Source organism: Pelophylax lessonae (assembly GCF_965119305.1).
Source record: "Pelophylax lessonae genome assembly, chromosome: 1".
Lineage (NCBI taxonomy): Eukaryota > Metazoa > Chordata > Amphibia > Anura > Ranidae > Pelophylax > Pelophylax lessonae.
In genome coordinates this window covers 296,395,965-296,421,554 of record NC_138768.1, presented here as the reverse complement: position 1 = coordinate 296,421,554, position 25,590 = coordinate 296,395,965, and the positions used below count along the sequence as shown (strand labels likewise).

The 25,590-nt window shown below is 41.9% G+C and overlaps 1 protein-coding gene across 1 annotated transcript in view; it reads left to right on the top strand.

The window, feature by feature from the left end:
- SGSM1 (small G protein signaling modulator 1) overlaps nucleotides 1-25,590 on the top strand; it is a 458,328-nt gene that overhangs the window by 414,963 nt on the left and 17,775 nt on the right. Inside the window, exons 17-23 of the mRNA XM_082258183.1 lie at nucleotides 4,887-5,069; nucleotides 5,237-5,308; nucleotides 8,124-8,720; nucleotides 13,301-13,425; nucleotides 20,082-20,164; nucleotides 22,908-23,017; nucleotides 25,370-25,466. Coding sequence (XP_082114309.1) covers nucleotides 4,887-5,069; nucleotides 5,237-5,308; nucleotides 8,124-8,720; nucleotides 13,301-13,425; nucleotides 20,082-20,164; nucleotides 22,908-23,017; nucleotides 25,370-25,466 — 1,267 coding nt within the window. The remainder of the gene's footprint in view (nucleotides 1-4,886; nucleotides 5,070-5,236; nucleotides 5,309-8,123; nucleotides 8,721-13,300; nucleotides 13,426-20,081; nucleotides 20,165-22,907; nucleotides 23,018-25,369; nucleotides 25,467-25,590) is intronic.

The following is a 25,590-nucleotide window of genomic DNA, read 5'->3' as shown; positions in this document are numbered from 1 at the left end:
TTAAGTCAGCCAAGTCTGGCTGCAAGCCTTCTTCTCAGTGATGGAGTGCCCCCACTTGTCAGAGTTGGGGGACCTCTGGCAAACGTTCAAAACAAAGAAAACCAGCACAAACACACAGCTCACTGCCCAAAGAAGATACAAATTGAAAGCAAAGTAAAAAAATATATATTTTTATATATATTTATAATTATATTTATGATATACATATACACACACACAGTTTTTAATTTGTACTATTGATCTCTTGAGCTCCATCATTCAGTATGTGGACTGGTCTAACCCTGAATTTGCAGATTTGTATATTTATATACTCTTTTTTTGTGCAGTGAGGTGTGTGTTTGCTGTTTTTGAGATTAGGCACTGGGATTACCCCCCTTTTTGGTTTCTTGCGGTGGCTCATCACCCCAGTTCCAGATGAGGGACTCTTTTAGGGTTTCTACCTTTCATAGTTCTCAATTAAAATGAGAAGTTTGTCCCTTCTTGAATCTGAAGAACCTCAACTTTCTCCTTCAGGTTTAAAGCTTCTGCAAGGAATTGGCCCGGTTAATAATTGCCTTCCTCCTTCTTGGGTATTTCTTCAGTAGACATCTTCCCATCTTTCCTCCTCATAAATGTTATCTGCATTTTGCAGTGGGTGATCAGCATTTTGTTGCCATTCCCTTTAGCCTGCCCATCTCCCCTACTGAGTTTTAACCAAGGTGCTTGCCTTGGTCCCAGCTGTTACCAATGGATACACATTGTGGGTTTTGTGGACAATCTCTTGCTAAAGGATCATTCCTTCTGAACTCTTTCAGGCACCGTCCAGAGGACAATGCAGACTCGGCAAAGATTTGACTGGATCCTCAACCTTCAGAAGTACTAGCTAAAGGCGAGCACCTGGGTCTGACATTGAATATGCCCTTTTCAGGATCTTCCTGCCCTGGGACAAACTCCACTCTCAGGGTCAACCCTTAATTTGTCGCTGCAATAAGGTCTTTGGATTAATGCTTGTCTTCTTCAAGGCCGTGTCATACACCTAGTTTCACTTTAGACTTTTGCAACTTAACACCCAGGCACCATGGGACAATTGGTTCTGGGACCATCTGATTTGCAAGGCCATGCATCCAGGAAAATGGACTCTCCATCCAGAGGTATTCCAAGTTCTTTGCCTTAAGTGGGGAACTCATGATATGGATCTCCTGCCCTCCATATTCAAAAACAAATTGGACAGATTTGAGAAACATAAAAAGGGTAACCCGTGACCTTGGACTCTCTTTTGGCCTCTTAATCCCTAATTAAAGCTTGTGTGTAGGGTGCCGGGGTGTCCCATACATCTCTACCCCCACCACCTGGTTCTTTCAGACCTTTAGAGACTGTCCTTCGAACCTATTAGATATATTCCCTTATCTGACATTAATCGCAAGGTGGTCCTTCTCGTTATTGTGAGTACGAATTCTGCATGCTGGGTCTATAAAGGATAGAGTTTTGTTTTTCATCTAGAACTGTTATTTAGGATGATATCCAAGTGGTCAGTTGTCCAAACTTTTTTCATGATATACTCCAGAGGTACTGTATGTGTTCTGCCAGTATTACATAATTGTTATGATAACATGTTGCTTAACCATTGCGCAGCCATGTTATTTATGATATTCTCTTATTGGTTAAAGACCATCTCCACCTCTCTTTTTCACCATTTTGTAATTCAAATATATGAATGAGGAAACATTAAAGCTTTGACTGCTGAGTGAAACACATCTGATCTTTGGAAGCGCAATGTTAATTTCTTACTATTATTCAAGTAATTTTTCTATTTTCTTTATTGAGAGTGTGAAGTTGACTTTTTTTTTTCTATAGCCAGCACTCTTAATTTCCTTTAAAAAATTTCTCGGCACACTGTGCTCAAAAGATTGGCTACTCCTGCTTTAGACCATGGGCTTGAATGATGATTTGTTTAATCCAGCTAGAGATGCACTGGTGCAAGAAGCTGGAAGCTTCCTGTGAGAACTATCAGGAAGCACACAAAGGGAATCTGATTGCCTAAAAGATGCTGTAGCTAAGAGGTAGTCTCAGAGCAGCACCTATACAATGGAAGACAATGTCCTGGTTGAGGTAGAAGGAAGGAAACCAAGGAAGGAAAAAAAGGCTTTAGGACTCAAGTCAACCTTATCCTTGTGTAACACTACACTAGGAAAGGTTGGTTTAGGGTAATGCCACTAACTCGAAGACCCTCTGCGAAGAGGTCATAACTCATAGGAAATAAACTATATATTTCCTTATAGAATTAAACGTGCTGTGCAGTGCTTCTTGAAGGTAACCTTAAGTGCACTCGGGAACATAGAGTCACACAGTGATAACTTACCCTTGTTTCAAAAGCCCCAATTCCTGCACTTTTACACCTCAGATCAGCCCTAATTCCTGCACCTTCACACCTCAGGTCAACTCCAATTCCTTTTCTTTCAGACCGCAGATCAGTCCTAATTCCTGCACCTTTACACCTCAGATAAGTCCCAATTTTCTGCACCTTCATACCCTCTGATCAGTCCCACTTTTCTGCACCTTCACACCCCTGATCAGTCCCAATTCCTGCACCTTCACACCTTAGATCAGTCTCAATTCCTACACCTTCACACCTCAGACCGGTAACAATTTCCTGCACCTTCACACCTCAGACCAGTCACAATTCCTGCACCTTTACACCTCAGACCAGTCCCGATTTCCTGCACCTTCACACCTCCGATCAGTCTCAATTTCCTGCACCTTAACACCTCAGATCAGTCCTAATTTCTGCACCTTTACAACTCAGATCACCCCAATTCCTGCACCTTCAGACCACAGATCAGTCCCAATTCCTGCAGCTTTACACACAATGCATCTGGTGGCAAGTGGCACGCTGCATCTGATTGCAAGTGGCACACTGCATCTGGTGGCAGATGACAGTGGCAAGTGACACATTGCATCTGGTGGCAGGTGAAAATGACAAGCTGCATCTGGTGGCAGGGGACAGTGGCAAGTGACCAGTGCTGGGACAAGGTCATCTAGTGCCCAGGGTGAAGCAGTTAAATTACGCCCCCCCTCCCCCACCAAAATGTGTGGGCATTATGTGTCAGCAAAAATTCTTACCCTCCTCCCGAAAAAAATGTGAACAATACTCTTCACACCTACCCCCTAAGCATAAAGTCCCCTTGCAACCCAAAGTTCTCCCCCTAAAATAATTCCCCTCTTTCAGTACAAATCCCCCCCTCCCAGCTCAAATTCTCCCTCCCCAACATCCCTCTTCTAGCACAATTCCTCTACCCCTCAAATTTCCCCTTTGAGCATAAAAATCCCCCTCTCCCAGCACAAATATCCTCTCCCAAATTCCCCCTTCCTAACAGAAATCCCCTCTCCTAGTACAAATCAACCCCTCCCCCTACTCACTTATTCTAGCACAACCCTGCAAAATCCCCATTGTTGCCCAAGGCAGCCACCCCTCCTGCCCACCCCTTTCCATGACCCTGCAAGTGACACGCTGTATCTGGTGGCAGGTGGCCGTGGCAAGCTCAGGGCTCCCGCTGATTCTGAATTATGGGGAGTTAAAAGTACAGTTCATTTTGCACTCCTGTGACCTGTTTTCAGCACATAGCGGGCTGAAGTCCACTGTCTGCTGACATATCAGAGCCTGTGCAGGCTTGGGCAAAGCGATCATGGAGTTGGGATCCGCCCACATGCCTGGACCGGCAGCCGATCGCGAACCGCTGAGAGATCCTGAGCTGCCCGGTCCCACCCCCTCCACAGACCTTCTATATCTTCTATTTTCATCTGGTGATCCAGTCAGTAAGTCTGTTGTTTTTCAGAAGAAGTTCTCTTGTGTCAGCTTATAGTTATGAGACATATCATTTAAAACTGGTTGAGGTGCCAAAATTGATCATCATCAGTTTTTATTTATATATGTAAAACATTTATCCCACTATAACACTACCCTCCCTTCCCCAGTGTCACAATGCTGCTGTCCAAAGGTGCCCCCTGTACTCCTTCATCCAGAGTGAAGGCTTTCTAATACAGGAGGTGTGTTACTGGCCAGATCACCAGGGATAAACAGAGGAGAAATAAGCCTAGGGAAAAAAAAAAGGAATGCTGCTACCGCATTTAATGCCTGGTAAGCTTTTTGTTTTGGTTTTAATACCGCTTTAAGCATTCCGATTTGTATACTAGAAATAGAGGTAGACTAGAGGTAGAATTCATTTGCTCTTAGCTGTTGAAACAAAATACCTGCTGAATCAGGAGTGCATTTTTTCAGTGTTATAGTGGGGCTGGAAGGTACCTGCAACAAATAGGTGCCTCGGTCTAGCAATTCTCTGGCCTATCCCTATAGCCCTGTTTTGTATTATTTTTGTTCATACACTTTTGGGAAGTGCAAAAGTAAATGGTGCTCATTGTTCACATGGTACGAGAGGCAAACATCAAGAATCCTCCAGTACTATATCTTTGTCAAGGAATTCACACTGACATGTACAGCATGAATTTTGTGGTAGTTGTTTTAGACTTGTTGACCTTATCATTTGGAGAAAGTTTGTGACATCATTCCACCAGAATTGCATTGTAGAAAATGTGTTTTCTGGATGTACTCTGCTAAATATGTAATATGTAGGCTTAGATGTTTAGAAATCATCTGGGCAAGATTTTTTCACAGGGAACCCAGCAATGGCAGGCACCAGATTTTACAAATTATATGTACCCTTTATGTCAAATAGTACTTTGAAAATGAAATAGTTTACTTGCTGTTGACTTGTCTTTGCACTAGAAATTTGAGTACCTCCTCATGGGCTTTCCTGTGGTGTGTTAGAGCGTATTGTGTTTCATATTAATTTTGAAATCTTGCACTTATGAATTGATTCCAGATATGCGTTCTTCATTTGTCTCTGCCATAGGTAGATGAGCAAATCCGTTCTTGCTATGAACAAACGATGGCAGAGTGGCTAGGCTGTGAGGCTATCGTGCGGCAGCGGGAGAAAGAGTCCCATGCAGCTGCTTTGTTGAAGTGTTCTTCTGGAGCCAGTCTAGATATCCAGATTCAGAGGATGATGCATAGAGACTCCACAGCCAGCAATGAGGTCAGCAGTAAAGGCACAAGCGATTTGTGCCTGTTTAAAAAAATCACTTGTTTTCTGCCGTTTTATTTATTTTCATTTATTTCTTTCTTGGTGCTTTTCACAGCTATAGTTTTAGCTAGTATTTTTCCTTTCATTTAAGCTGAAATGTTGTTTGACTTGTTTTGCAGTCTTCCCAAAGTTGCAGTTCAGACAGACAAAACCATGCACGCCTACAAAGTGACTCCAGCGCAAGTACACAGGTAAAGATGTGTGCAGTGTGCAAATGTTTCACTCTTGAATCATATCTTTTAAGAGCCACTAAACCTATTCCCTAGTAAAAAAAAAAAATAGGAATATACAACTTCTGCTCTTGTAATGTGCATAATAAACTACAACTTACTTTAAGGTAGTTTCTATTTAAAATTGAGATATCCACTTTTATTCTGACCCTTGCTTGTAAGTTCATATAAGCCTGCAGTTTTCTTTAAACCAACGCCTGCTTTCTGTATTGTGACTAAAGTAGCTTGACCAGTGGGTTGAATGAAAAAAAAAAAAAAAAAATGCACACAATTCCCCGAACCACACACTCAATGTGGATGGGGGAATCCTTCCCACTGAGGTATTATATTCAGACAGCGGAGGGACTTCCCCAACGTCAGAACACACTGATCAGCACTGCTGACTATAGCCTGCAAAACTGATTGAGCAGGGAAAACCCGACTGCGCAGTTGTAGAGATGTCCATAAGTAGATCAACTTCTGTATAACCACAGTGCCCATCCATGGATCAAAATTTGAAATTAATTTGGTTCTTGCTGAACTGGCCAAGTTTTGATCCAAGCTTAAACCTTGGTGAAGGATAACACTTTATGAATAGGTTTTTTTGAATCAGGACAAACATTGATCCTCAGCGCAAGTTAAAAGGCAGTAGGACAAAGATACTTGTGTTCTTCACAAAAAATAGAAGCAGCTGCTGAGTTTGATATTAAACCTGAAATATTTCTATAATTATTATTGTATATTGGATAAATCTAAAAATTGTGAACATGATCTTTCAAAAAAATGTCATCCTTATAGCCCTTGGGGACTATAACTGCACAGCTGAGCTTCATGAACTCAAACATAGACTGTACTAAAGAACAGAAAACCACACTAGTCATTTTGTGAAGGTCTGTTGCAGTATCACAGCATTGATTAGCTCTGCCTAAGCCTGCATTATGGGGTCTATCTATAAACAGACCTCTGCTCAGCTACAATGAACATTGCTCTATACCAGTGATGGCGAACCTTGGCACCCCAAATGTTTTGGAACTACATTTTAATGATGCTCAACTACACTGCGTGAGCATCATGGAAAATGTAGTTCCAAAACATCAGGGGTGCCAAGGTTTGCCATCAATGCTCTATACTGTTATGATTCTATCATATAGAATCAAAGAGCCATCTAGTGGCCAAAATGCAGTTGTTTTTTTTTTTTTTTGAGGACCCCGATTCGGGGGGGGGTATTTTGGCCACTAGATGTTGCTCCGTTCATACAAGATAGTTCTATAACCAAGATTACAGCAAGTTTTATTGTAGCTGAGTAGATGTTTGTCACATTCCATGCATTCAGCGAACTGTTTGTACATAGACCCACTGTAAGTGTGTCCAGATACTTGGTTTCCTGCTTTCCTTACTGCTGCCCATTTAGCACTTTTCAAGTTACCCTAGTGTCCCTTTCAGTTAATTGTTTTATGGCTTCAGCAAGAAAGAGGAAAATCCTTTCCATCACAGGTTGATGCCAATGGAAGTAGGCAGCTTTACAGCCATATATTACAGCAAAGGTAAATATATAGAGTTAACCTTGGATGGCATTAACCATTTTCAGTCGGCCCACAAGTGAAAGGATTTTTGAATATCTTTGTAAAGTGAGAGAAGCTTTATTTCACAGGGAATCTTTGTAATAATAACTATGTATTCTCTCAGGTTTGTGCAACGTATAGGCAACTAAAAAGAATCTGACAGAGTTAAATACTTATTTTCTGTCATGTTTATTACTTTTATGCAGTCTTTGAAAAAGATTAATGATGCTTTTTTTCTTGAGCGTTTATGAAGTTCAATTTCCCCGCAACTCCAAGAATGTATAGCTTTTTAAATGGATTTGGATTGAGAGACCATTGGCCAACCACATTTGCATACAGGTCTGGCCTTATTAGTTAAAGTATATGTACGGCTAAAACTTTTATTCTTTAGGATTGAGAAAAGGAGGTTTAAATCCCCTGAAAGCTTAAGGTAGCCTAATATGGATAAAATTTGGCCGGTTCAGCAAGGATTGACTGAATTTTGTTTTGTGTGGCAACTCAGTAGAACAGAAATCGATCTACCAATCAACTTCTGTTTAAACGCCCTGTCTGTTAAATGCCACTGTATCCATGGCCTCAGCACTGATCTTTGTATTCCGAAAGAGGTGTATTTTGTCAAAAAACAATCGAGCAACAGGGAAAATTCATCCATCCACCTTGAATGTGTGGATGAAAGGAATCAGTTCACTTCGTTTTTCCAGCCTGCTGGCTGCAAGAAAAAACGAAACCATGTTTGGCCAGCTTTATTTTTACTGTCTATTAGGAAGATTTCACTTCACTTTCTGTTGGAGACGCAGCAGAAAATGAGAGGAAATCTCTACAAAATGAGGGGAGTTTCTCTCTTAGATAGACGTCACCTAAACAGGTGCTCCCATTATTTACCTGCACCTCTTGTTCTGATGTCAGCTCTGATATTTTTGAATACCCGCACAATTCTTTCTGTCTTGATTACAATTTTCACCCAAAGAAATGGAGAGGGTAAATCCCCATAGCAGGGACACAGACAGGAATAAAAATATTACCGCTGCTTTGACCCATTCCTAATCAATCCAAGGCTTAAAAAATGTTTTGACTTTACATACAGTGTAAAATTATTTCACATGGATTTTGTCATAACAACTGTTAAATCATATTCTGTCAACTCTGTCATCTCTGTTTTCTAAGGAATTTTGCTTTTGTCTTGATTTCTCTGTCTCCTAATTTTCAATTAATCTAAAGGCAATTTCACTGCTTAGGTTTTTGAATCGGTGGAAGAGGCTGATCAGTTAGACACAAGAAGCGAGGAGAGTAAACCCTCAAAAATACCTAATGGAACAGTACCTAATGGGACATGCTCTCCAGATTCAGGCCACCCATCTTCCAGAAACTTCTCTATCACTTCTGGTTATTCAGAGCATAGCTTCAGTACAGATGAGAATGCATCAACGGATACCAGCAAAAATGCACTTTATCTGCCTATGAAACCTGGAGGAACAGGTGGAAAAAAACAGTCCAGCTTGGACAGTATGCTTGATGGCAAAAGAGTCGAAGAGGAACTTGCTATTCAGGACAGTTTGGACACAGAAACTACAGCCAACGAAAGTTTGGATGACTTTTTATCAATTGCTGAAAGTACAGAGGATATTTTGCCTGATAAGGAAACTGCAATGCTTTCTGTTGTGGAAGCTTGGCCAGACAGTGAAGCTGAGAAAGAAAGTTTGGTGGGAAGCGAGGATAATTTATCAGAAGAACCAGAGATGGAAAGTCTGTATCCACAACATGATTCATTGGTTGTCATTGACAAGACTGTGTCTGAAGTTTCCCCGGTCTCTTCCACTGGAGTAACATATTCTGTGGGTATCTTGCAATTAGCATGCCCAACTCTGCTCTCTCATGTCTTGTGATACATTTTAGATAAGTATGCACACAGGGTTCAGTGTTAAAGGCCTCATGCACACAGGGCGTTTTTGCAGCAGCTTTTAGGAACGCCAGACGTTTTTTTTTTTTGCAGCTTAAAAACGCCCCTCCGTGTTATCTTTTGGCCTTATGCACACACAGACGTTTTGCAGCTGCAAGTGGCATAGGCCATTTCAAGCTGCAAAAAAATCCCAAGACCAGGGCATCCTGAGGACTAGCGTCATAGCTGTAAAAACGTCTGATGCTGCTAAAGGATGCTTAACGTTGCATAACGTTGCTTATACAGCATTAAGCCACGTTATACGTTTTTTTTTAATGTGAAAATCAATGGTTCCCTATAGGAGCCGATTGATTTGTCGCATAAGAGGTCGGATCAGGATTATCCGACTTGTGGTGCGACTTGCACTCTGAAGATCTTGAGGGGGAACTCCATGCCAAAATGGTAAAAAAAAACGGCGTGGGGTCCCCCCCCCCAGGTTCGAAAACAGGCCCTTCGGGTCTGGTATGGATTTTGTTGGGAGCCCCACGCAAAATAAATGCGTGGGGTCCGCCCCAAAATCCATACCAGACCCTTATCTGAGCATGCAGCCCAGCAGGTCAGGATGAGCGAGCGGCCCCACCCACTCCTGGACCATACCAGGCCACACGCCCTAAATAAGGGGTGCTTTGTAGCAGGGGGGGACTCTTGCCCCTTGGCCACAACCCTGGGCGGTAGTTGTGGGGGTCTGCGGGCAGGGGGCTTATCGGAATCTGGATGCCCCATGTCACAAGGGGGCCCCCCAGATCCCGGACCCCTCCCTATGTGAACGAGTATGGGGTACATTGTACCCCTACCCATTCACCCCAAAAGGCAGTGTAGTGGAAATAATGACAAGAGACGGTTTTAAGAAGTCCTTTATTAAAAATCTTCCTCCAATCTTCTTCATCCGGTCTTCTCCCTCTGTTCTTCTTCCTCCGGTCTTGTCCCTCTGTTCTTCTTCCTCCGGTCTTCTCCCTCTATTCTTCTTCCTCCGGTCTTCTCCCTCTGTTCTTCTTCCTCCGGTCTTCTTCCTCCTCCATGGGGGGCGTGGACACCCAGTGACGTCGGTCAGAGACCCCGCCTCCTTGTGTCGTCATTTGACAATTCATGACGACACAAGGAGTGGTGTCTCCGGGTGACCACGCCCCCATGGCTATATAAGAAGCTGCGAAGAATGGAGTCGGCATAATCACGGGAGACATCGTCAGAGGAGGACCGGAGGGAGAAGACCGGAGGAAGAAGAACAGAGGGAGAAAACCAAAGGAAGAAGAGCACAGGGAGAAGACCGGAGGAAAAAGAACAGAGGGAGAAGACCGGAGAGAGAAGATCAGAGGGAGAAGATCGGAGGAAGATTTTTAATAAAGGACTTCTCAAAACCGTCTCTTGTCATTATTTCCACTACACTGCCTTTTTTGGGGTAAATGGGTAGTGGTACAATGTAACCCTTACTCATTCACATAAGGATGGGGTCAGAGACCTGGGGGGCCCCCTTGTTACAGGGGGCATCCAGATTCCTATAAGCCCCCTGCCCGCAGAGCCACCGCCCAGGGTTATCGGTAAGAGGCCCTTGTCCTCATCAACATGGGGACAAGGTGCTTTGGGGTTCAAAGCACCCCCCCATGTTGAGGGCGTGTGGCTTGGTATGGTTCTGGAGGGGGTGGGGCCGCTCGCTCATCCCCTCCCCTTTCCTGACCTGCTGGGCCGCATGCTCGGATAAGGGTCTGGTATGGATTTTGGAGGGACCCCACGCCATTTTTTTTTTGCGTGGGGCCCCCCTCAGAATTCATGCCAGACCCGAAGGGCCTGGTTTGAAACCTGGGGGGGGGGAACCCCACTCCGTTTTTTTTACCATTTTGGCGTGGAGTTCCCCCTCAAGATCCTCAGAGTGCAAGTCGCACCACAAGTAGGATGATGCGACTTCCATTCAAATCAATGGGCTGAAAGCCGTATCAAAGAGGGCACATAGGCAACCATTGATTTTGAATAGAGGCAGAAAAACGCTGCTAAAAGCTAACGTGGCTAAACGTGCATTAACGTCAATGGAAAAATCTACTAAAAGCACGTGCAGCAAAGTTTGGGTCTGCCATTGATACCGGAATCCTCTCCAGCCCATGTGAGTCCCCAGGTGTGACAATTGAAACTGTGACAACTCCGGCATCTTTGTCTGTGGTTTTTATTATAAATTAAGGGGATGGGAGAAGGGAATGAGTGGGATACTCCTTTTGGCTTGAACTAATTACAATTGGGACTTTGATCCTGGAAAAATGCCCGTTGGCGCTTCCTTGACGCTAGCCAGCGCCAGCCAACGCTCACTGACTCTGAGAACACTCAGTCAAACAGAGGAAGTGTTGAATCCCTGACCTATAGTCCAGTATATCCAAGACTGAGAACTGTAGAACTCCTGACACTGCTTCACTGTGTAAGTTTTTGAATACTTTCCCCCGCCTGGCACAGCTTGAGGTAGTATTTTGTAGAACTCCAAATAGCTAACACTGTAACTGGCACACACAATACAATTCAGGGCCCAGACTGCAGGTGCCCCCTTTGCTCCTTGAACTCTTCAGGGTCCACTGACTATGTACCCCCTTTTATACTTCAGGGTCCTCAACCTAGGTACCCCCTTTACAGCTAGCTGACCTTGGATCCCTGAACCTCTTCCGGAGTGGTCCCCTCTGACTCTAGTCAGACCCCCAGGGGCAATCCACAGTACTCACGACCTGTGTAGGCTTTCCTGGGACTGGACCTCTCTCTCTCTCCGCAGGCTCTCGACACACCAGATCCCCCTCAGTTCAACTCAGCACTCTCTGGATTCTCAGGCGACACCCCGAGACATCCACCTTCCTCAGACAGGAGGAGAGACAGCCGCACTCTCCTTCCTGGGACTCTGCTCCCGCCAAAGACACCTTGCCACGCACTTCCCCCCAAACTTATACCCACTCCCAGAATCCCTTGCAGCGTAATCTGCCTTCTGGTGTAGTTACAAGCTGGGATGTGTCCCCTGATTGGGCTTCTCACACTGCCCTATGAGAAGCCTCTCACAGGAGCCAGTGGGGATACTTCTCCCCTCAGCAGGCACATCTGGAAGCCATGACCTCCCTGACTATACAAATCACAGCTCTGCTGTTAGGCAGACAAGGCCCACTATAGGTTTACCTAGCACCTATTTGTAGGGTGCTACACACATTTTACAGCTGCTTTTTCCTGGCATTAGCAGTGGCTCTGCAGCTCATTTTTTCTAACACCCTGAGTGCATGAGGCCAAAATCTTAAAGATAAAAAGCCTAATATTCATTGTTATGATTCAACACATTACCACATTCATACCCCATATTGATTTTCTTAAGGAAAATGCCTAGTTTAATAAATCTTAAAAAAGTAATTGTCATAAATGTTTAGATGTAATTCATTTGAATTTGATAGTTTAAGAACTAATTTCTGGAGATGCTATCATTGTATGCCATTATTTCAATGTTTTTATTACAATTCAGGTAGACTTGAACTTGAAAATGCAGCAGGTTATCCCATAATGCCCCAGGCCTCCACAGCAGCCAAACCACTGTGGGCAGACTTGGCTGCAGACAGCACTCACTCCTGGCAGTTTCACTAATTTAAATAATACAGATTAATAAATAACATCATGAATACGTAAATAAATAAACATATGAATAAAATAAGAGATACATTTTAAAAATGGCAATGTTTCTTTTTGGAGACCACTTTACCACCTTATTCCTCTAATCTGAGACTTGTCTTGTCATAGACAAAAAAATGTTCCCTTCTCTTTCATTCTACCTATCCTGTTTAGCCTGTATAAAAAGATCTGTATACTTACCTTTTTTTTCAGTCCGCTTTGGTCTGGTCACATGATCTTGCAGCTCTAGCTTTCCTGTGTCAGTGAGCGGCGGCTGCAGGGAAGAGGAGGGAGCTCTGACAAGATCTTGGCCGTGGGTGCTCCATGACACAGGGAAGCCAGAGCTTTAGGATCATGTGACTCAACTAAAAGATGTTAAATATACAATTTTTTTTACACAGGGTGGATAGCATAGGTAGGAGGACAGGGGAGGGAATTTTTTTTAAGAATCCTAGAAAAAATAATTTACCTCTACAATATCTAAATATACATTTTTGTTCATGTGTGATATACTGGACTCTGATTTCACTTGATCTATAAGTAATTTCTGACAGATCCCTTCTTCAGTGCTTCTATGCATGGACAGTATCCATATGTAAGTGTCATATCAGGACTGAGCCCATTCACTTTTATATAGTGGCAGAGCTGATAAATAAAATGGGGCCCCTTGAAACTTAATATAGAAACCCTAAAACGAAGCCAAGAAGTAAAAAGAAGTATGATAAAGTCCCCTAAAACCTTTTTTTCTGGATGCATGTGCATGAACGCTTAACTTTCTATGAAGTGATATGCATTTATTTTCTGCAGCTTTTACATCAAATTCTCTCAACTGATTTGTTTTTCTTTTTGTCCAACAATTTAATTTAGCAAGAAGTGCTGGATATGTACACAATCAACTTGCACCGTATCGAGAAAGATGTTCAGAGGTGTGATCGCAACTATTGGTATTTCACTCCCAGCAACCTAGAGAAGCTTCGAAATGTTATGTGCAGGTACCCATTATCTACAAACACTGTATCATGCTAAGTTTAAAAAGTGGTAACTACTGCTACAGAAAAGCATGAGTGTTTGGGGGGATTTTTAGAGATTGTGCAGAATGATTGAGTGCCCCCCCCTTCCTCCCCCAAAAAAAGAAAAAAATCACATGCAGTGCAAAATACTGTTGTGCTTGGGGCAATGGGATCAGTTTGAGATGCTCAAAGCATTCAGAATCCATTTGCAGGTGCATTTGTCATTTTGTCATCTTGTCATGTGACCTGAGCTTGTAAGCACTGGCTCTTAGGGTGTTTTGGAAAGGTGGTGTTAAAGAGAACCATTCCTAACGGGTCTTTGAATCTGAACATGTCTAAAATGATCCTAAATCAAAAAAGATGCATGGTATAAATGCCTCTCATAAAAGCCTTTGCTATAAGTATCCCCAGTTCAGCAACAAGAAGTGTCAGGCTGGATCTAATAAAAATGTAGATATGCAGCAGTAATGCATTAAAAGGTACAATTTGTTGGTATAAAAACATCAGTTTCACTCACACATGGCATTAGTGTTCATCAAGGGCCTCTGATGGGCAAACCTAACATACCATAGCCAGAGAGGGGGTAGTTACCTGAAATGAGGGACGAACTGATAACTTCTGGGGTCCCTGGGCAATAGGAGAGAGAGAGAGAGGAAAGTCCTACTTACGTATTGCACTACCCACGTTACATGCATTCATTACAAAATTTCTCTACACTATGTTCAAAATAAATGTTTAAAAAGTTAGGAAAATAAACAAATTACAACAATGGTACATTTCTAAAATGTACCAAAAAAAAAAAAAACATTTTTAAGAGAAAATTAGGAACAAAAATAAACATTTGGGGAAAATGATTTTAAAAACAATAAATAAAGCACATCTTGGTCTTTTCAATCTGACAAACTATATTTAAATTTCCAAAGCAATAGCAAAATAATTAACGAAATTACCTTAATGAAATGAAAGACTAATGCAACAGACCCTCATAATGCGGGCAGGACCAATATGTATTTTGCACTCCAAACAATCTGTTTTGGCATTGAAACACCATATTGTCAATATAATTCCTATAGTGTTGCCCTGTAAAAGATCCCCATCATTCCTATAGATTCTCGCATCGTTCCATTAGATATATCCTACAAAGAGATCCCCAGATCATTGCTATAGAGATCCTCCAGCAAAGAGATCCCCACATCATTCCCATACAGATCCCCTGCAAGGAGATCCAACATCATGCCTATAGAGAGATCCTAAAAAAAGATCCCCAGATCATTCCTTTATAGCTCCCTCTGGAAAGCGGTCCTCCCATCATTCCTATACAGATCCCTTAAAAAGAGATTCCACATCATTCCTATACAGATCCCCTGCAAAGAGATTCCACATCCTTCCTATAGAGATATCCTAACAAAGATCCTCAGATCATTCCTATACAGATCCCCCCCAGCAAAGAGATAATCACATCATCCCTTTAGAGATATCAGAGTAAGAGGTCCCCAGATGATTGCTATACAGACCCTCCAGTAAAGATATTCCCACACCATTCCTATACAGATCCCCTGCAGAGAAACCCCACATCCTTCCTATAAAGATCCTATAAAATATCCCCAGCTTATTTCTTTATAGCTCCTCGTGCAAAGAGATCCCATATTTTCCTATACAGATCCCCTGCAAAGGGATCCCTATATCATTCCTATAGAGAGATCCTTAAACAATATATCATTAGACCATTTCTTTATTGCTCCCCCTGCAAAGAGATCCCATATCCTTCCTATACAGATCCCCTATAAAGAGACCCAACATTTTTCCTATAGAGATATCCTAGAAAGTGATCCCTAAATCATTGCTTTGGAGATCCTCCAGCAAAGGGATCACACATCATTCCTAGAAGAGATCCCAAATCATTCCTATACAGACCCCCCGAGCATAGAGATTACTGCATTATCCATATAGGGATCACCTCTGCAAGCAGATCTCACATCATTCCTCTGCAGACCCCCAAACAGAGATCCTCTATCCCTCCTGTAGAGATCTCTGGCACAGAGATGGGGTGTCCCCGCACAGAGATTCGTAGTCCAGGGCCCCGGAGAAGTTATTACTTGTGAGCTCATGCCTCCTGCTGCTCCAATGACAGCCGTGCCACTGCGGGTTGAGAAGTCTGGATCTCAGCAGGGGAGGGATATGTGTCCACTCCTCGGGATCAGAGCAGAGGCTGCAAGCCAATTCACACCCAGCCTGTCCCTGTACATTGGAGCGAAGCCTGCCACCCTATTATTGGACAGCTCCTACTGTACATTTCAGTCCACGAATGGTAATAACTCCGCTCTCCACTCAAAGCCCGCCCCTCTGCATCACATATCACAGGACATCCCGGGACAGGACAGGTGTCACCTAATATACTGCCCCTGTATGACATGTGTTGAGCCTCTCTTGAGGTCCCCTATTGGCCCCTTTGCCTAGGGCAGTGCCCCTGCCCGAAATGCATTACCAAGTAACAGACACCTGAAAACAGTCTGAGTATCATTGCTCCATGGCTTACACAGATATAATCCAGTGAACATATGCCTGACCAAGGGGTCCTGCGCAGCTTGGAAACATTGCACTCTTGCTGTGATTTGATCTCTCCTCAGTAAAAAACGTTTCAGACTTCATCTGAAGATCTGTGGTGTGCTGGCAAATATTTACACTGATCTCATGAGTGGGGATGCACAATCCTAATAATGAAAGTTCTAGACAGGAATGTGATGCAGCTATAGAGGAGCAGGCACATCACTTCCTAAATGTCACCAGGCCGAAAAATACACACTCAGCAGTCACCCTAGCATGAACAGAGAGGCATTTCTGTCACGTGACAGCAATGCCTCATAAATAAAAAAAAAAAAAGGGCCCTGGGCAGTTTAAGTCTTTATGTGCTAGTATACACTGCATACTATAAATATATATATATACAGTATCTCACAAAAATGAGTACACCCCTAACATTTTTGTAAATATTTTATTATATCTTTTCATGTGACAACACCAAAGAAATTACACTTTCCTACAATGTAAAGTAGTGAGTGTACAGCTTGTATAACAGTGTAAATTTGCTGTCCCCTCAAAATAACTCAACACACACCTATTATTGTCTAAACAGCTGGCAACAAAAGGGAGTACACCCCTAAGTGACAATGTCCAAATTGGGCACAAAGTGTCAATATTTTGTGTGGCCACCATTATTTTCCAGCACTGCCTTAACCCTCTTGGGCATTTATTTCACTAGAGCTTCACAGGTTGCCACGGTAGTCCTCTTCCACTCCTCCATGATGACATCACAGAGCTGGTGGATTTTAGAGACCTTGCGCTCCTCCACCTTCCGTTTGATGCCCCACAGATGCTCAATAGGGTTTAGGTCTAGAGACATGCTTGGCAAATGCTTCACATTTACCCTCAGCTAGCAAGGCAGTGGTCATCTTGAAGGTGTGTTTATCATGCTGAAATGCTGCCCTGCGGCCCAGTCTCCGATGGGAGGGGATCATGCTCTACTTCAGTATGTCACAGTACATGTTGGCATTCATGGTTCCCTCAATGAACTGTAGCTCCCCAGTGGCGGCTGCACTTATGCAGCCTCAGACCATGACACTCCCACCACCATGCTTGACTGTAGGCAAGACACACTTGTCTTTGTACTCACCTGGTTGCCGCCACACATGCTTGACACAATCTGAACCAAATAAGTTTATCTTGGTCATATCAGACCACAGGACATGGTTCCAGTAATCCATGTCCTTAGTCTGCTTGTCTTCAGCAAACTGTTTGCGAGCTTTCTTGTGTATCATCTTTAGAAGAGGTTTCCTTCTGGGATGACATGCCATGCAGACCAATTTGAAGCAATGTGCGGTGTATGGTCTGAGCACTGACAGGCTGACCCTTCAACCTCTGCAGCAATGCTAGCAGCACTCCTACGTCTATTTCCCAAAGACAACCTCTGGATATGTCTGGATGACGCTGAGCACGGGCACTCAACTCCTTTGGTCGACTATAGCGAGGCCTGTTCTGAGTGGAACCTGTCCTGTTAAACTGATGTATGGTCTTGGCCACCGTGCTGCAGCTCAGTTTCAGGGTTTTGGCAATCTTCTTATAGCCTAGACCATCTTTATGTAGAGCAACAATTCTTTTTTTTTTTTAATCCTCAGAGAGTTCTTTAGCATGAGCTGCCATGTTGAACTTCCAGTGACCAGTATGAGAGCGATAACACCAAATTTAACGCACCTGTTCCCCATTCACACCTGAGACCTTGTAACACTAACGAGTCACATGACATTGGGGAGGCAAAATGGATAATTGGGCCCAATTTGAACAATTTCACTTAGGGGTGTACTCACTTTTGTTGCCAGCGGTTTAGACATTAATGGCTGTGTGTTGAGTTATTTTGAGTTATACAAGCTGCACACTCACTCCTTTACATTGTAGCAAAGTGTAATTTCTTCAGGAGAGGTTCACACTTGTGCGATGCGGGAACGCTGCGAATATGCAGCGTGATCCCGCATCGCATCCGCACATCTGGCAGTTCACACTGCCATATGCGATATGCAGGGGTGTCAATTAAATGTTAATGACACCCCCAGTTTGATCGCATATCGTAAAAAATTATGATCGGAAAACAGGATAAATGCCTTGTCAAATACAATGTCAATATCTTAGTACCTAACAATATCATAATAGAATAAAATAGATGGGTACAACAGTTAGGCCCTAGAAAGTGATGTTTGGTTTCTAGGAGCAGTTTTATACTTTGATTTGAATTCTGCATTTTTTTTATTTTTAAACTAGGTTCATATAGGTAAAAGTTAAATGTATGTGTCTGTGTACATTTAGAGCCTAATTTAGGAAACAAATCCTTTATTGGTTAGCACTTCTGCCTATTAACTAGGGTTGTTGAAATGAATGGTAGCATCACTGAATCGCGATGCAGCCTTGAATGATTCAGATTCGATGCTGAGGAATGGCCGCATCAATGCATGGATGACGTCATCCCGGCTCTTCCTGCCTCACCCAGGACAGCCCTGCCAATGCACTATGAAGTTAAAAGAAATCATTGTCAGTGCCTCTGTTTCAGGGACCCCTTCCTACAGTGTGTAAGGGTTAATGTAAACTGATGCCTCTACCTTATTATCTCGATCTTTCATCACCGTCAGTCAGTCTCCCTGCACTCCGGCCGGCAGGAGGGGGAGGAGGAGAAAGGCCAGCCAGAGGGCATGTGACTGTGACAGTGATGAAAGATCAGAGATAAGGTAGAGGCATTGGTTTATTTGGCTAAATTGTTGGTATCTGAAGTCTTGCTGCCCTCCCAGGATGATGGGTATCCACAAAAACTGAAAGCATAAAAGACAAGAGAAGGGCGCACCGACCTAGTGCAATATCATAAAACATTTATTGAAAATTGTTAAAACCACGTCATACATTATACTCACAAGAGTATGCTATATAAAAGCATAAAACCAAAGGATTATTTTGACTATCCAGAGACCGCAGAACAAAAGGTGTCCATATAGATAAGGCTAACGCGTTTCGAGGGAGACCCCTCTTCCTCAGAGCCATCAGATGGGTTCTCCCTTGAAACGCGTGTTCTCCCTCGAAACGCGTTAGCATTATCTATATGGACACCTTCAAGTTTGCTTGTCCTAATTAAGGAATATGGTCCTACGGTCTCTGGATTGTCAAAGGAATCCTTTGGTTTTATGCTTTTATATAGCATACTCTTGTGAGTATAATGTAAGATGTGGTTTTAACAATTTTCCAATAAATGTTTCATGGTATTGTACTAGGTCGGTGCGTCCTTCTCTTGTCTTTTATAGTAATCGTAATGCATCACGGAATCAAATCGAATCGTTGACAGGATAATCGTAATTGAATCGTGAGACCAGTGAAGATCCGCACCTCTACTTATAACATTAGGCTTCCTATACACCAGCAGCTCCTAAACGTGAGTTTAGGAGTTTTTGCCATTTTTTTTGCCAAAGCTCCTAAACTCAATACCATAAAAGCCTATGTGTCAATATGCACTTTTAGCAGAGTTAAGGAGCTGCTGTGGTTAGGTGAGCTTCAACCTCCCTTTCCTGAACGCTGAAGAATTGCATTCAGGATAGGAACATTTTGACTGCCAGCTGCAAGAAAACACAAAACGCTTTTGCATTTTCCCGCTGCCACAGTAAATGTAGGCAAGGGTGTACATGAAGCCTTTGGGTCGTTGGTTTGAATCCCAAGTATAGTTACTCCGCTTTGCTCCCACACTCCACAGATAAGCTGGTTAGTTAATTGGCTCCTGTCTAAATTGGCCCTAGTATGTGTACGGGTGAATGTGAGTTAGGATCTTACATTATAAGCTCCTTAATGGCAGGGACTGATGTGAATGCACAGTATGCATGTAAAGTGCTGCGTAAATTGACAGTGCAATATAGGTACCTGTAATAAATAAAGTACCCAAACTGGTTCTGATAAATTTAAAAAAAAATAGTTATTTTCATGCACCTGACTGGATATTTAAGGTAAATTGAGGCTTAGTGAATGTTGATGATTTCATAAATCAATACCTAGTGATTTGTTGCTGCTTGCCAGTTGTCCTGCTAATGTTATCCTTGTTTTTGAACTTTTTTTCTCAGCTATGTGTGGCAGCACATTGAGATTGGATATGTGCAAGGGATGTGTGATCTGCTGGCTCCACTCTTGGTAATACTAGATGATGGTATGACACATTCTTTATATTTCTTAACTACCCATTTTAACTGTTACTGTAAAACTATATCAGTTTTTAACAGATAGCCTTTATTCTAGTTCTAGACCTCATTCTAATTCTAGAAGTTGTACTAGTTCTACTAGGCTACCACTTTTAACAGCCTAAGATAAAACTTAAACCAGGGACTAAAATTAGTGTATTCTATGTTATCTTAATAAAGAAATGTACGTTTAAATTAAACATAGTGCACTACAGCATTGAAAAAAGGGATCAAAAATTAGGAGTAATGTAAACAAATACAAGCTGCTATGTCATATTGGTATGCACACTGAGGAGCTGGGAGCAACATATGTTTTCATTATAAGGTAAGGCATTTGACTGAGTATTACCCGTCAGACATTAGCAGACCCAGCTCTGAGAGTCATATTCAAAGAAATTCAGTTGACTGTCGGGCTGCCAATCATGTCTGTAAAAGGCTTGCAGTAGAGCAATGGCCAACCAAAGAAGCATGCGTGGCACACTGACAATGTAGCTATTTAGGAGGCTGTGCTTGCCATTGTCATGCTGGAACAGGAAATGCTGTTATTTGAAGGATTTTGAGGTAGGAAACTTTGCAAGCAATTGACAAAAAAAATATTTGCTTAAGAAATATTCTTTCAGTGAGACATGATGTCAAACACACTGAAACCTAGATTTAGCGTTTACGTACATTTTTAATGTTGTCTTTTAACAGTTGTCTCTGATGTGTGTTAAGCTACGCAGCTTCTGTAGTACAGAGCAACAATGTGCCAAAATCGTAATGCCATATGTGATGGGCCAGATGCCAACATTGTTGTTTTGCAGGAGCTTAAATGTTGCTGTCCAGATGGCCATGGTAAATATTTGGGTATACACAAACATCCTTCGTGTTTACAAAGCCATTCACTACTAAGGTCTATGGTTCAATTAAGATGGACTCTGGCGCAGCCACAGTGATACATTGTTATTCTCCAGGATTCCAAAACGTAAAGAAGTGTGGGAATCCTAAAAACCCATCTACTGTAACATCAGTTATATGCTGCAGCTGTCCCCCTCCGGCTCTAAACCAGAGAAATGAGCGATCATGTGACCACTGATCGCTCAGTTCTCGAGTCTGCTCTGAGCACAGTGTGGTGACTTGTGGGTCACTGTTCTCTGCTCTGTGCCTCCGGTGCTCACTGAGACCTGAAGCGACATCATGACAACAGTTCTGGCTCTGCCAGATGTAAACACTGCCGATATTTTTCCCCTAGAAAGCAGAGATCAATGTTTTGTTTTTTTATCGCATGCTTTATATAGAGATATATAGGGTCTTATAAAGGGACTTGTCATACCTTATTTCTATCACAAGGGATGTTTACATTTCTTGTGATAAAAAAAAAAAGTTATCAAAAAAAAATGAAAGGGACAGTTTAAAAATAATATATATATATATATATATATATATATATATATTTTTTTTTTTTTAAGAGTCCCGTCGTGCACGCTGGCAGAAGCAAACGCATATGTAATATATACCTCCCACATACAGTATGTAAACGGTGTTCGCACCACACATGTGAAGTATTGCCGTGAACGAGAGCAATAATTTTAGTGCTAGACCTCCTCTGTTATTATTAAACTGGTAACCTGTAAACATTTTTAAAGCGTCGCCTTTGGAGACTTTTAGGTACCATGGTTTGGTGCCATTCCACGAATTTGCGCAGTTTAAAACCGTGACGTGTTAGGTGTCTATTTACTTGATGTAACATCATCTTTTATACCTTACAAAAAATGGGTTATATATTGTGTTTTTTTTCGTGAAAATTTATTAAAGTGTATTTTTTCTAAACAAATTGTGTTAAAAAAATCACTGCGTAAATACCGTGTGACATAAATTGCAATGATCGCCATTTTATTCTCTAGGGTCTTGCTAAAAAAACCTGACTTTCTAACAAAAAAATACAGATTTTTTACATGTAGGAGAGAAATGTCAGAATTGGGCTGAGTGGGAACTGGTTAAAAAAGCATTTGGTGCAAGAGGATTTTTATCCTTTGTGATTATTGAAGAGTACTTTTAAATTAATTGTTATGTGCCCAGAGGTCAGCTTTTTGGAAAATTCTGTTTATTGGATTTCGCAAGTTAAAAAACAGTACAAATATTGTACATGAAACAAAAACACACAAGTACAGTTAACAATTCAGTTGTAGAAACCCTCAAACCAACAAACCCCACCCCGCATTCAACCCTAGTTGAATACCTCTGAAAGTAGACATTTAGAATCTTATATCCCCTGAGTATAAAGACAGTAACATCAGCACAAGTGCAATGGTGCTTCTCACAGTAACTTCAGGCAAACTAATGTGACAATATCTAAAGGAAGATAGGACAAAATGCAACCTCATGCAGAATCCTGGGGTCAGCTTTAAAAAAGCAACACCATTAAAGGAAGAGATACGCTTTTCTTGTTTACAATAAAGCTGGCCACCCACTTTATAAACTTATTATGACTGGTTTTACCAACAGCTGTGTAGGGTGCAAGCCTTACTAAACAACCTGTTCAGTTTTTTTAGCAGGTAGACCCTGACTTTACATAGCTGTTGAAAATTCTAAGCGAAAATGCACAATCAGGTTGCAATGTGTGTTGCCACTGGCAATTTCTTGTACAAGAGATTAAGTAATGTGCAGATTGAGAAATTAATACACTGTAACTGTTACTGTTCACTGTACCTACTATGATTCACTGTTCCACAGAGGCCCTAGCCTTCAGTTGTTTCACTGAACTCATGAAAAGGATGAACCAGAATTTTCCTCACGGTGGTGCCATGGATACGCACTTTGCCAATATGAGATCTCTAATCCAGGTAAGTTTAGGGTTTTGTGATAAACGTTCAAATACCAAGAAAAATTAAAGCCTAAGAGTAGCTAAAATAGAAAAAAGAAAAATCCACACAGGGCGTAACTTACTGTCATTAGGAACTCTCCCCCTCTCCTCCCAGGGCCATAATCTTCCAAATTGATGGCGGTAATACTAAAAAAGGGCTGTCAGAGACTTCCTTCAAGACAGCAACTATGCCCACCTTTGCTTGGATGATTTGGATGCTGGAAATCAGCAGAGTTTTACCATATTTACTAAGCTCTGGGGAAAATGAGTGCAACTGCACAGTTTGTTTGCCTTTGGTAAATCAAACCCAGTATCTTAAATTACCATGAATTAATTTTGGCTGCAAATGCTGAAGATTTGTATAATTTTAATTTTAAACCTCTAGTAGACCTGATAGCCCAGAGTGAATGGGATTTCACCTGGTTAGGCTGCATCATTATAAATGAGAAAAACATACTGTCTGGACATATACTATATGCAAAAATTCCCAACTCCTTTGCCTGATCCATTCTAAATAATCTTGACTGCCATCATTTCAAATGAAAAGAAATTACGTTTATTATCATTGAAATGCTAACTAGATTTAAACTGGTGTGTAAATTCAGTATCCCCAATATAAAAAAAAAAATATTCTTTTCCGGTCCCTAGACTGGCATTTAAATTCCAACCATTATAGATTAATGTCCATATTATGTTTTGTATTATTTTTGAATACCCAAAAAATATTTAGGGGAAAAAAAACAAACAAATACTCACTTCAATGCACCTGTCTGTAGAGTTAACTGGCTATCCCTAAAGTCAAATTTGACCCTACTATATGTTTGTGTTCCCGTTTACAAATCTTGCCTAAAAAACATTTTAATTTTTTTTCCTACCTTTTAGATGTTTCTCAGAGGGAGATGTCATGGCTGACTGCAAAACAGTGTTAGAATGAGCCTGTCCCAAGTCTGTCCTCATTAACAATACTGCAAGAAGCCCAGCCTCTGCACCTTTGATCCCTTGTTAAGACAAACCGTGTTCAAATCTAGTTACAATTGATAATGAAGATCTGCCTGCGCATTGCAGAGAGGGTACATTAATGCAAACACAGCTGCCAAGCCCACTCATAAACAAAGAGAATCACTGATCACTTGGGTCTCAGAGCTCCCTGAGCAGAGAGCTGGTGACTGTCAGTCATCAGCTCTCTGCTCTGCCCCCCAGGCACTCACTGGAGCACTGGGCTGTGGAGGGGGTGGGAGCGGCCGGCTCAGGATCTTAGTGGCTCGCTGAGAGACTAAGCTTGTTGCCGGTCCAGGGATGTGGCCAGATCCCGACCATATGGGTGCAATCTTTTTAGAGCCTCAACCGGCTCAGTGACGACCAACAGCGGGCTTCAGCGAGAGCTTTGGCTGTACTTCTCCTTTAAGATTTTCCTTCCCTCAGCAGCAACTCCTTCATGCACCATAATGTTCTAACAGGAGAGACAGGTAAACAAAACAAATGTATGAATAAAGTGAGCCATTAGAGGGACTGTCAACACTGACCTGCTTCTGAAAATGCTATATTGTTTGGTTGTTATACTTTAATGCTTTCTCAGTCACTGACATAAATGAAATGCAGATTGGGAAAAGTGTGATAAAAGTCAGTCCTTAACTGCATACTTTTGAATTTAAAAAACATCTGTATTATACCCAAAAACAAGAATGTATTACATTGCTGTTTACCAGTCCTTAAATGTAATAGCTGCATTTGTTTTCTTCCTAGGCTTTTATCACTTTACTTTTCACCTGATTATCTGGCCAGTAATATGCTTCCTGCCTTAGGGTGGTTCCACTCTTTTTAGGAGTAATAGAGACACCATGATTGGACAGCAACTTTAGAAGTCTGGAGAGAGGGTGGTGTTAGATGTACTAGCAAATTTAGATGGACTAACTAATTTAAGCAGAAATCCAGCTAACACATTTAAAGCAGTTATAAGAGGTTTTTTTTTTCCTTTTGAGATCAAGGTTTTACATAAATGAATAAAAGCTGACCATTGTAAGCACCCCTGTCAGTGTTAAAGGGTGTGTCTCAACACTCTTCTAGCTTTTACTGGGCTAGAAACCCTGTCAGTTTTATATAGATGTCAGTGTCCCCACTAGAGCTTTTCCTTCATCTCTCCTGTTCCAGTGATGGAGATGTCTGAAACAGTAGAACTCTGTAAAAGGGGCACTACAATATAAAGAATTGTAAACAGACGGTCCAAGTATTGGAACCTCAGTCGGTTTACTGTTATAACTTTATTGTGTAAATGACAGTTTTTCTGCACACTGATAACCACAGTCTTTTTAGTTTTACATATTTTCCATTTCAGATTCTGGATTCTGAGCTTTTTGAGCTCATGCACCAAAATGGTGATTACACTCACTTCTACTTCTGTTACCGCTGGTTCCTCCTGGACTTCAAACGAGGTGAGGAATTAACCACTTCAATACTGGATATTTTCACTCCCTTCCTGCCCTGGTCAAATTTCATTTTTTTACCACTGTCACATTTTGAACGGCAATTGCGCGATCATGCAACATGCGCACCTAT